The following is a 13,263-nucleotide window of genomic DNA, read 5'->3' as shown; positions in this document are numbered from 1 at the left end:
ACTTCGTTATTATTTGGACAGGACAAAGCCATTCAGGAAGTCCGAGCAACTCTTTGTGTCCTATGCTACAGGTGCTCAAGGAAAGGCTATTTCCAAACAGACAATTTCAAAATGGATAGCCCGCTGCATACGCTTCTGTTACTCATTTCATGGAAAAACTGTGCCTGCATGCATCAGATCCCACTCCACCAGAGCCACAGCTACCTCTGCAGCTTTCCTCAGGGGGGTTCCTACCAAGGACATTTTGGAAGCAGCCACTTGGAGTTCAGTGCACACTTTCTCCAAGCACTATCACCTTCCACTATACTCTAAATCCAGAGCGGGTTTTGCCACAGCAGTCTTGCAGGGCATCCTCACTCCTCCTAGTTCCACTTAGTGCCTACCACCCTTGCTTAGCTTTGGGATTCTTCCCATCTGTAATGACTGCAGCTGTATGCACGATGAACATAGTACAGTTTTGTACCTACCATAAATGTAGATGTTCAAGTGCTCATACAGCTGCAGTCCAGGTTACCCCCCCCTCCATCCCCTCTTAGGACAGGCCTACCCCCCCCCCCGTCCCCTCTTAGGACAGGCCTTATGACAAATACCTTATCATACAACCTATTTGGGGTATTCTCTAATGGTGTATTTGCTTACAACTACTGTTTTTTGATTATTCTATTTTGCATGTTTGCATACCTTTATGTTTTGCCTTCTTTCTGGGGGCACCTGACATCTGGGGCAAGAAAAACTGAAGATAATGGCGTCGGCTGCCTCTTTTATACCCCTGCTGCACTGACGTCAGGGAAGAAGCGACGACAACCGACGCCGGACCTAGACTTTGGAATTCGGCCGACCGAGGACCCGCCTGACGGCAGGATAACCCATCTGTAATGACTGCAGCTGTATGAGCACTCGAACATCTACATTTATGGTAGGTACAAAACTGTACTTTTTTGCTATCTGTGCAAATAGTTGGCTTTACTGGACCAATAAATGAGTAGAAGTTCCTTCATCCAGGCGTCCATGGTTGGTGAATGCTTTTTGTTTTCTCCAGGTCTGTGCATGTCTGTGGCAGACTGATGTACTTCCTTCCCACACACTTGCTTTTTTTGGCTCATACACACCATCTGAGCATGAGTAGATTAGCAGCTACTACATATGTTTATCTTGTAGGGGCATACAAGTACCATACTCCTGTATGTTGACTCACTTTCCTCTTGTGTTTGTCAGCCATACTGTAGTCAGGCTACATACTTTCCCTTAGGATGGATGTCGGCTGCATGCTCTTACCTTCTCTATGCTAGTCTTTCCAGTGCCTGAATAGATAATTGATGTGTTTTCTGGGTCACAGTGTCACAGTTAGGGCATTATCCCACTGCTCCATGGAGTTGGGCTAGTGTTAATGGTAGTTTGATTCCCAGTATATTAATGAGATTTTCTGATGAATTAAGTAATGATTTACTGAAAAAAGTAGGAATGTAGTAAGCAAACAAAGGGGTGAGTGTGGCTTTTTCAACAAGGTATATATAGTGTTTTAAGTATTTAGTCATTGTAAATCTTTTAAATGCCTTTTATTGTCATTTCAGCAATGTGACTTTGAATACATCGAAGATGCAATAGAATCAGGTTACAATGGAGAGAGCATTGAAGTATTCGATCTACCTGAAAGTGAAAATATTGGTTTGCCACTAGATAAAAATGCTGGACATCTTGCTCTTAAATTTAGAGAGGTAATTTTGAGTGTACTTGGTGTCATGTTGTTTAAATATGAAACTGTATTTTCTGATCTGACTTGGAAGGTCTTTAGCATTAGAGGTGAGGATTTCCTTTCTTAATCTGTCTTGCTTGGCATATTTTTGTATTTTCTCTCATCCTAGTGGGGGTTTTTTTATGTTTTTTTTTTTTTTTTGCGGTGTAGGGGCTGCACCCATTGGCACAAGCCTTGATATACATCAGGCTATGATGCTGTGGTTAGCCCTGTACCACTATGTACTTTTCTGCACCCACAGTGCAGATGTTATTAGTGGTCATTGTGCAAAAGCTCCTACTTTCAGCGCTTAAAATGCTTAAGAGTTCCCACTGGCTGTGCAGTGTATGTATCACTGTTTGTCCATGAACCAGAACCTCATGATATCAATTCTACTGTATATGCCTTGTTCAGATCATGAACCAGGATCCCATCCCCACACTGGCTGTGCTGTAAATATAATTGTCAGTGTATGAGCAAGGACCCCCCCCCATACTATGTATATCACTGTCAGAACATGAACCAGAACCCCACACTGGCTATGTTGTCTGTATCACTGTTAGAACGTGAACTAGGGCCCACACTGCATATACTATCTGTATTGACTGGGGTGGTATGTTGTATGAAACAGTGCTTTAAATATCTGCAGTCAAACCTGGCTAGGTTTGGAGATGTCAAGATACTAGTTGTAAAGGACGCCAAGAGCAGAGACCGACTGAAAATAACATCTACAATCCCTGGTCAGTACCAGGTAAGTGTGAAATGTTAAGGACTCTGAGGCCAAGCATCTGCCACATAATCCCCTGTTAAGGCTGTTCATAAGTTAGTGGTCCATTGCGTGCATGTTCCATGTTCCCATTTGACTAGGAAGCAGATGTTCTTCGTGTTTCACTGTTGCAGTCATCACATTTGGGTTATCTGCTTGCAGGTAGCCCACAGTCGTCCTGATTATCAAAGTCTTGGGTCCTGCGTTGGTTGCTGTCTCATCTTCCATGACGTCAGGTAGTCAGGGGTATAAAGCATGCAGCTGATGCCATTACATCAGTCTTTCTTGCTGTGCGGTGTCTGAAGCAGAAGCAGTTCGCAAGTGCCGGTCAGCCGACTCCTGAAATTTTCGTTTTCGAGTTTCAGATTGGAAGTCTTCAGCTAAGCTAAGTACCCCATTGGGGAACCTTTTTCTTGCTCTAAACTGATGTCAGTAAAAGTTAACAATTGTATTTATTGTGGAAAGCAAATACCTCCTAAAGATTTTCATTCGTACTGCATTCCTTGCCTAGGCCCAGACCACGACGTACCTCGCTGTCGGTTTTGTGCCTTATTCAAACCTCGTACTATTTGTCGTCGGTTCATTTTCACATCTAAATATTTTGGTACTTGGTTCAGTTATCCAGAAATGGCTTCGGTAAGCCACCCGACTAACGACATTCTGAAAAAACACAAAGATAAAAACAGACCGCATAGGTCCAAAGCTGCCGACTACGCTTCTCCTAAGCTAGTCGCCAGTTCGCCGGTACTCAGTGAGGTGCTTTCAAAGCCCCTGACACCCGCTACTTCAGATTCGCAGGCCTCTACTGAGACCTGTTTGGAGTCTGGTATGCCACAAGATGCTTCTTCAACTGTGGAACCTGCGGATGTCACTACCTTGGATGGGTCCATAGCCACTGTGCAGGCACCGGCTTCTGAGGGTGTATTCAGGCCTACTGACTTGCATATTAAACTGATGCCATCTTCTTCTTCAAGGCCTAAAACTCTATCCATGCCTAAAAAACAAATGATAAGAATGGCTGAAGACCTTATTACTCTAATCAGGGGAAGCCACCCTTCTCCCTCTAAGAGACCTAGAACTGATTTTCCTTCTAATTCTTCTGATCAGGATTCTGACATTTCTATTTTTTTCTGATGACCAGGATTTGCTCTTGTCTACCTATGACGGGCGGCACAGTGGTGCAGTGGTTAACATTGTCACCTCACAGCAAGAGGTTCTCTGGTTCGATTCTCGGCTGGGGTGCCTTCTGTGTGGAGTTTGCATGTTCTCCCTGTGTTCGCGTGGGTTTCCTCCGGGTACTCCGGTTTCCTCCCACATTCCAAAGACATGCATCTGGAGCATTTCTCCCCGGGCCTCCGCTGAAAACAGGCTCTGTGGAACCTAGTCGGACATTCCCGGTCAACAAATGTTAAATAAATAAATAAATAATGAAGGTTCTGATGCAGAGGACTCCATTCCCTCTGCTTCCCCTCCAGAGGATTTCTCTTTTGGTGAAATCTTTCATACTCTTAGGGAGCATTTCCGCTGGGAAAGCCAGGATTACTCTGACTCCAAAAAGAGGATTAGGGAATTCTTACTCCTGCCTCAACACAGGCCTTTAGCTGTCCCTCCTGTACTGGACATTGTAGATGATGCCTTCTCGGAATCTAGCCTGGCCCCTGACACCTTACCTCCTGCTCCCAGAAAACCTGATGGGTATCAAGTTCCTCTTTAAAAATCCTACTGTGGATCCTGAGACCATTTCTCAGGGACCCAAGGCCATTAAGGCCACTACTGCAAAAAATCCTTCCCCCTCTGATAGAGATTCCAGGGCGCTGGATAGATGGGGTAAGAAGGTATACACTTCTGCAACATTAGCCATTAGGGCCTTAAACTGCCAGTTTCATATGTTGAAGTATCAGCAGCATATTATTGGATTGCTTAAACAGAAAATTATCTTGATTCCTAATTGTGCTGAAAATAAAGAATTACAGGATTTAATGCATTCTTCTGAACAAGTGGGAAAACATACTTTGCAATGTGGTTTTGATTCATTAGAGGCATCTTGCAGGGCTGCTGTCACTGGGTCTGTTCTTAGAAGGCATGTTTGGCTTAAGGAGCAATCTTTGCCAGATCATGTTAAAGCTAAATTACTGGATGCTTCCTTAAACCATGACCGCCTGTTTGGCAGCAAAGCAGAAGAAGTACTTAAAAAGATGGAGGAAAAGCTATATCTATGCAAACTGTTAAAGATTTCCTGCAAGTATAGCCTCCCAGATTTAGTAGGCATTGGCCCTCTAAAAATTGGTCCTTTCCTGCCTCTTCCAGGCTTTCTCAGTCCAAACCCAGAACCAGCAGAACACCCAGGCTTCACCCCCAGGGTGCTCACAGGACTAATCAGTGGGGGGCTCCCACTTTCAAAGCAGGGAGAAGTAAGACTCCCCCTATGGTAAATTGTCTCAATGAGTTAACTTTAAACCTTCCAAGCCCTGCTCAACTGACTGTTCCTTTAGGGGGAAAGATCGCCCTGCATGCAAAGAATTGGGAACTCATTACCCAGGACAAATGGGTTCTATGTAGTTTCCCAAGGATACAGATTCCACTTCCACTCCTTACCAACCCCAAATGTTTGGCCAGACCTACTCCCAAATCAGTGGGCAGAGGCTCAAAAGCAGGTTCTCTCTCTTTTAAGCATCAGGGCTATTCAACCTGTCCCACAAGAAGAATGGGGGCAAGGTTTTTACTCCCGGCTTTTCCTGGTACCCAGGAAAGACAATTTCTGGCATTCTATCCTGGCCCTGTCTATTATAAACACATTTTTGGTAATCTCAAAATTCAAGATGCTAACTCTTCATCAGCTGCTTCCCATGCTACGCAAAAATGCCTGGTTGGCAACACTGGATTCCTGCAAATCCCAGTAAGAGAATCTTGCAGAAGATACCTATGCTTCAGAGCAGGCTAAATGCACTATCAGTTCTCTGCATTGCCCTTTGGCTTATCTACTGCACCCAGGGTATTCACAAAGGGCCTAGCTCCAGTCATTGCATTTTGCAGGCAAAGAAATATTCAGTACCCATACCTGGACGATTGTCTAATTCAGGCAGAAATCCAGGACATACTATTAAATCATCTGGCATTTGTAAAGAAATTGCTAACTTCTCTGGGGTGCACCATAGGTTCATAGCTTTGTACTTGGCTATCAGCCCTAGGGCCTATACAAGCCTAGCCATAACAATTCCCTGGCTATTTCTTCCCACACTATTTACTTCCCTGGACCCCTGTCTATAAATGAAAAGAAATCAAGTCTTGTACCCTGCCAACAAATTGTATGGAGCAAGCTTGAATGCAACTTCCCAGATGGCCTACCTCAAGCCAGAGAAACAAGTTCATTTGACAGCCTACTTCAATCTACTGGCCACAAAGACCCAGCTATCTGCAAGGGAAATACTGCAAGCACTGGGGTTTATGGCCTCTTGCATTCTACTAATTCCATATGTAAGACTGCATTTGAGGAAACTGCAGTGGTATCTAAAAAGCCTATGGTGTCAACATTCTCAGGCTGTAGAATCAATGTTTCCTATCATACCTTGTCTAAAGATAGAGTTCCTTTGGGGGGCAGAGGCCTGCCATCAAAACAAGGGACTGCCATTCAGTCTACCCCCTGCCGCCCACACCCTAACAACAGACACATCAGACTATGCATGGGGGGCTCAGTTGGCAGGGCAGTGCATTCAGGGCAAATGGAACCTAAGTCAAATGCACCTGCATATCAATCAAAAAGAAATGTTAGCTGTACAGAATGCTCTGACAGCCTTCAAGGACCACATTCTTCCAGGACAATTATTGGTAAAGACGAACTTCACCACTGTTATGTGGTACATAAACAAGCAGGGGGGAACCCACTCGTACCCTCTCTGCTGACTAGCCATGGCTCTGTGGAACACAGCCTTGAGCTACCACATGCGCCTATAGGCTCAATTCCTGCCAGGAAAGCTAAATACACTGGCAGACGACCTAAGCAGAAATCTCTTGGACCCACATGAGTGGAAACTGGAACCAAAGATATTCAACATGTTGAGAAACAAATGGGGGGATCCCAGAGATAGACCTGTTTGCCTCCCCTCAGAACTACCAATTGGACAAATTCTTCACAAGGACTCCTCACAAACAAGCTTGGAAAGTGGATGCCCTGTCCTTCACCCGGAAAAAACTATCAGTTTGTGCCTTCCTCCTCTGCCTCTCCTCTTCAAAGTGCTACTAAAGATCAAACAGGACAAACCAAGGACAATACTGATTGCACCGGACTGGCCACGCCAACACTGGTACCCCCTCTTGCGCAGTATGCCACTGCTGGCACCATGGCACGTGCCTCAGACCCCTGCCCTGCTGTCCCAGCAGGAGGGCCAGATTCTGCACCCACAGCTTCAAACCCTGAACCTTGCAGCCTGGCTAATTACCTGACCTCTCTGTTACCATCCCTCAATAAGCAAGTGATGAGTGTCATTCTGGAGGCAAGGAAGCCTAGTACTAGAAAATCCTATGCTAAAAAATGGAAAAGATTCTGTTCCTGTAGCCAAACTCAGGGGATGGGCACAGCAGTACCCAATTTACCCCATATTCTTCAATACTTAACTGAGATGCTTCACAAGAGCCTTTCCTTTTCTTACATCAAACTTCATGCCTCAGCCATTTCAGCACATTACAGCACAGAACCACTCCTCTTTTCTCATCCACTGCTGAAGCAATTCCTCAGAGGGGCCAAAAACTTAAGACAACCCAGGAGAGCCCCTACTCCAGCCTGGGACCTTAACTTTGTATTGGCAAAGCTCACTCCTCCTCCTTTTGAGCCAGCTGCAAATGCAGTGTTGAAATTCCTTTCTTGGAAAACAACCTTCATTCTAGCCATCACTTCAGCAAGAAGGGTGTCTGAATTACAGGTCCTCATGGCAGTGGAGCCTTTCATCATCTTTCATGAAGACATTTATGCCCAAGGTGGTATCCAGTGTGGCCCTTAATCAGTCCATTCATTTGCCGACCTTCTTTTCTAATCCCCAGTACACAGGTGAATGAATACTGCACTCCTTGGATGTGCAGAGACAACTTAGATTTTACTTGGACAAGACTAAACCTCTCAGGAAATCTGAACAGCTGCTGGTTGCATTTGCTGCAGGGGCAGAGAGGAAGGTCATTTCAAAGCAAACCATTTCTAAGTGGATATGCCATTGCATTAATTTCTGCTATAAGCACCATGGAAAACCTACCCCACAGGGGATAAGACCACATTCAACCAGGGCTGCATCTACCTCTACAGCCTTTCTCAGAGGTGTCCCTACAAGGGACGTCCTAGAAGCTGCTACCTGGGTTTTGTACATACCTTCACTAAGCATTACCACTTGCCACTTTTTTCTAAATCCAGAGCTGGCTTTGCCACTGCAGTCTTGCAGGGCCTTTTAGCTTATCCAAATGCTATCTAATTGCCTCCTCCCATCCTTAGCTTTGGCAGTCTACCCAAATGTGATGACTGCAACAATGAAACACGAAGAACATAGTATAGTTGTGTACACTTACCATAAATGTAGATGTTCGAGTGTATTCATTGTTGCAGTCCTGGTTACCCTCCCTCCAGCTCCTTGACATCTATTGACTATACCTCTATTATTGTTTACTATGCTTAAAGCTTTTTGGTGTATTTGCTTTTTTGTTGGAGGTGTAACCTTGTATATAATTGCTTCCCATTATGGGGGCCCCTGACATCTGGGGCAAGAAAAACTGATGTAATGGTGTTGGCTGCATGCTTTATACCCCTGTCTACCAAGATGAGACAGCAACCGATGCATGACCCAAGACTTTGATAATCAGGCCAACTGAGGGCTACCTGCAAGCAGATAACCCAAATGTGATGACTGCAACAGTGAATACACTCGCACATCTACATTTATGGTAAGTGTACACAACTGTACTTTAAGGGAACAGTTGTTAGATGCAGATGAAATGAGTGTAAAGTTCTGGCAACTGTCTTTGGAGGAAGGAGCCTCATGGTGTTTATACCTCCTTCTTCATCTCCATCTCAGAGCATCTGAAACAGCCATGACTTGCTTACATGGAGCAGTCCATTGAGTTTCCCAGCACTGGCTCAGTGGTTGAGCACAGAACTAAGGAGTTTTCCGCAGATATCCTCATTACCCTGTGTACCTTCTGAGCAAGCCACAGATCCTCCTTCTCCATCTGTAGGCACTCCCTGGATGCTAGACATACAGTTGTAATTTAACATTTGTGGGAGCATACCCTGAGGGGAGTAGAGACTGTCAGCAAAAGCATGTACCAGTTTCTGTGTGCCATTCTCCAGGAGCCCAAATCTGTTCTTCAATTCCTGGTGATAGCCTCTTGCATGTTCAGTCTTTTATGCTGTGGATATATGTAGGCCTCCCCTCTGTATTCCCTGGAAAAAGAACTCTGGAAATCCAGATATTTTTGTCCCCATCCCACTATTGTATGTTAACCTACGAGTCTTTTAGGATGTTGAAAAAAGGCATTATCACAACTCAAAAAAATTACGAAGCATTCCAATGGAAGGACTGAGTTGAAAAAAGAACCTAAAACCAAATCAAAAACTCAAGTCAGGTACACTGGGAACCAATAATGGCAACTTCAATTAAAATAGCAAATGCCAAACAAGTCAATAAACCTACTGCAGCAGTCCACCAACGGTAAAAGTTCTTTAATACTGAATAAGATTAAAAGCTTTCATTCCTCAACAGGAAACTTCTTCAGAATACCCCATTACTCAAATCAAACATTTAAATACACCATGATCATATCCAATTAGTTTCATCATTAGAAAATACAAAAATCCATTGGTCCCTTACTAATTGATATCAAATAACTCTATTAACTAATACACGGTAAAAAAACTACTGACACTAATAGAAACAATAAGAAGAAAGCATTTATATTGTAATTATATTATAAAAATGTATAAACTAAAAAACTGTAATATATATATGTACAAAAACAGTTTGTTGCACTCAGTATTTCAAGGCTTTTCTTTTTAATGCAGGAACAATAGAATAATGCTCATTTAAGCCGGGGGGGGGGGGGAGTGCAGGCATCCATGCATATACAGTGCATTGGTTATATGAGCATATGTACGGGATTAGTAAAGGAAAATAAACCACTGTATAACCACTCCTTATATTGTACCCAGGCCAGTTTTAGGTTCTAGGTATTGGAACAGGTTAAGATTCCAGAAAGGGGTTGCAACTGGGGAACCAGTCTCGTCTATACAGAGCTTATGTGACAGCTAAGGATGGATGCCTGTACCCCCCCCCCACACATCCTTAAATGAGCTGTGGACAGTTGAAATCTTTTTAATGTCGTATAAAGCATCACTGTATAGATAGGAAGTCTAGAAAACCAGCAACGAGATTTTCTGAATGGAAGAGCTTTTAGTATGGCCACATGAACTCCTCCATGACTGTGTAATATTTCAAGATGTTAGAGTATCCAATTTTTTTCCTCAGTTTAAATCAGGGTTGACACAGTCCTCCAGTGTTTAGTTTTTGATTGCTGTTCTGCATGTTTTTATTTTCCTGTTTGACCTTCTGTAAAGACATTTGTTAAGGGTATTCTGCATACAAGATCCCTAATATTTTATTTTACATTTGTTTACCGGGAAGGTCCGACTGGACACAGGTCGTTTTTCAGCAGAGGCCCAGGGAGAAAAGCTCCAGTCATACATTATAGAAGCCATACGTAAGAAGAAATACATGAAAGAAATAATAGTTCTCACAAAAACAATTAAATACTTTGGCAAGTGCAATTCCTGGGAAGTATAAATTTACATTTATAACGTACTTATTGCAATTGACATTTACATTTGCAATGTAGTTATATCAATTCAGTGATGGAGGGAATATCTTAATTCCTTGTGATTGAGTGATTGTGCTAATATGCTGTAACTTCAGTAAGAGATAGACTTCAGGGCTTTTGAATCAGTAGCTTTGGGTAGACCTAGAATCAACTTCTGTCCTCCTCTGTTTCTTATTAGAGATCACTGTTTATACACATATTTTATGCAAATGCCGATAGTCTGCTGGGCAGTCTTCCTTTGTGGTAGATAGCTTTGTGAAGGAAAGTAGTACAAGCAATAACTTCTTCAGGGAGCTCCTTTTGAGAAGCTGTTACAAGAGAGCACATAACTACTGCTTTTCAGGTTCAAGAAAGTTGTACTGTGACTTAATAACATTATTGTATCTTTCTGTGGTGTAATCTGCACCATTAATCCTTACCACATATTTCTGCATTGTGCAGCATTACATGCTTTCTTTGGGATTTCTTACTTTTTTGCTGTTTTTTCCTTTCTTTAGATAAATCCATCAAGATTGTTGGAGCATCTCAGTAAATTGTGCTTTCCTTTCAATTTGTGTATTCTAATGCAGTCCTTTTTTTTTCTTCCAGCTGCAATTGAAACACGCAATAACAGCAGTTGAAGTAAACCAGTTAAAAGAAAAAGTAAGTTGCCTCATTTTGTGTCTTGTGTAGAAGTTAAGAGTTATGTATTTCCACTTGGTGCTTTAGTAAGAATGTCATTGGTTGCATAATTTGAAATCCTGCCAGTCGCATACAGTTGGTCTTGCAACTACATTAGAAATTGTACTGTTTGTAATCGTAGTGCATAGAGCATCCCGATTGCATACAAAAATGGCTAAATTATATCCTGGCTCAGTGCTGCTATGGCATTAAGACCTGACCTTAATGCTTAGAGTTTTAATTGTTAAGCATGCTATGCACATTAAGGTCAGATCTTCACTAAAAGCAAACAGTGACAGGGCTGACTAGTAAATACCAGCAGGGCATGAATCAGCTTAGTTTCTGCCTATTGTCTGCTGAAGTACACATGCAGTTTCAATTTAAACTGCTTCCATTAGACTTGGAATGTATAAGGACATCAACCACTTCACACTGCTTTACTGGCTGTCAAAGCCAGAAAAAAACACATCACTTTTTGTTTAATCTATTTTTTTTTTTTTTTTTTTTATTAACTAGTAGTACATGAAGAACATAACTCTCCATGCACTACAAAGAATTATGATTGGATCGCAGATCACAACTGAGAATTGTGTGTTCTCGATGTGGATGCTAAGTTTCACCTCTCCAGCTTTGCTGCTGAGGTGAAATTCTTGGCATCCATGTCTCAAACACATAATATATTTGTTACAGTCAGCAACTTGATCGTAATCTTCTATATGGTGCACCCCAAAAGCATTTCTGATGTTCTGACATCTTCATTGTTTACATAAGATTACAGTATTACAGTCTTAATGCCATTCATTTAATAGTTATTTATTACTTGGCAAAAAAGGTAGTGCGGGTTAATACACAGAGTGGCATTTAGTAGAGTTAACATTAAGGACCCTTCCTGGTGGGCTGTTTGCTTGGCTTCATTATTTCCAATAGTCAGAGCTTGACATCTGTTTAGTAAAGTTCTTGTACATGCTTGAGGTCACAGACATATGTCATATTCCATGATGTCATGCTTTGACGATACAGAGGCACTTATCATCCATGTCTGCCTTCTTTTTTTTTTTTGCTACTCCCACTATGCCATCATTAGTAAAGTTTGTGAGTTTGCATGTCCTTTTCTTCACAGGTCCATGTGATTTTGAAAATTTGTCAGTACTTTGCAGTGGATGGTAGAAAGAGACTCCAAATGGGTTTGATGGTAGAATCTGTGTTATACATAAGGGAAAATCCAGAGTTTCTTTGGTGGGGACTTATTTAAATAACTGGTTGAGATGTAGCTCTTTTAGAGGTACAGTTGCAAATTTCTTGACTTCCTGATCCATAGTGAGATGGAGATCATCTCCATTTAGCAAGGATTTGAACCTGTTTAGAGGCCATAGAAGAGAATGTTCCTGCATCCATTGCTAGCCTTACTCATAAGTGAATTATGTGGTCATCTAGGGTGCCATTCTTGTAGGGATCCTTTTCCACATTTACTTTTTTAAAGTACTGAAATATAGTACTATTTTGCTTTAAAAACTAAATTTGGAATTGCAATGAGGTGTCCCTGTTTAAAAAAATGCACCTATGGTATGTAAAAGGTGCCCCAGGAGGGAGGTCGTACAATTGACTTGACCATTCAAGTCACTTTACACATCAAAGTTGCGAGATTTCTGTTCCATGGATGGGACAGAATGGAAATCCTGCTATGTTCAAATGTAAAGTGTCCTGTGCTTGGTGTAGGTGTGCTGCTGTGAAGAGAAAAGCTGAAATTTCCATTGGCAGTGAAATAACTTTTTTTAAAGATGTCAGTAGTCATTAACCAGGTATTTTGGGCAGCATACAGCTGAAAACTCTGGACAAAATCAGCAATGTTTGGGGGGAAGAGGGCGGAACAAAGGCCCAAAGTAAAGGATAAATTTTAAACATTGCTTTAATTTATTTAAAAATATAATAAGCAATAGATTTGCAGATTAGCATGCATTTTTTAGACAGTAAGTTGTATGAAACTGTAATGTCTGGAGCATTATTGACTGTAATCCTCGTATTTGTCAGAAAATAAAAAAAAATACTTTGGACATGATAAAAATATTAGGCAAAAACAAGGAGAGTTGGGGGATTTTGTGGGTGGCTTTTGCAGGACTAGTGCAGCAAACAATTTTTTTTTTTTTTTACATAATTACTTGGTCATCTAAGATATGCAGAATGCATCTTAAGAGGATATGCCATAGGAATATGTTCTGGAATTTTCTGTAGAATGCCTGCAAGAAACCGAGAGCAAAGA

The 13,263-nt window shown here is 42.1% G+C and overlaps 1 protein-coding gene across 2 annotated transcripts in view; it reads left to right on the top strand.

Annotated features, from left to right (window-relative positions):
- The window catches only part of LOC122805417 (neurabin-1-like), a 1,624,240-nt gene that overhangs the window by 436,088 nt on the left and 1,174,889 nt on the right, over window positions 1–13,263 (top strand). For both annotated transcript variants that reach the window (XM_044075548.1, XM_044075549.1), the window contains exons 6-7: window positions 1,572–1,715; window positions 10,935–10,988. In XM_044075548.1, the coding sequence (XP_043931483.1) occupies window positions 1,572–1,715; window positions 10,935–10,988 (198 nt within the window). The remainder of the gene's footprint in view (window positions 1–1,571; window positions 1,716–10,934; window positions 10,989–13,263) is intronic.

This window comes from Protopterus annectens, chromosome 6.part1, assembly GCF_019279795.1.
Source record: "Protopterus annectens isolate FY-2018-M chromosome 6.part1, PAN1.0, whole genome shotgun sequence".
Lineage (NCBI taxonomy): Eukaryota > Metazoa > Chordata > Ceratodontiformes > Protopteridae > Protopterus > Protopterus annectens.
This window is presented reverse-complemented; position numbering and strand designations above follow the sequence as displayed.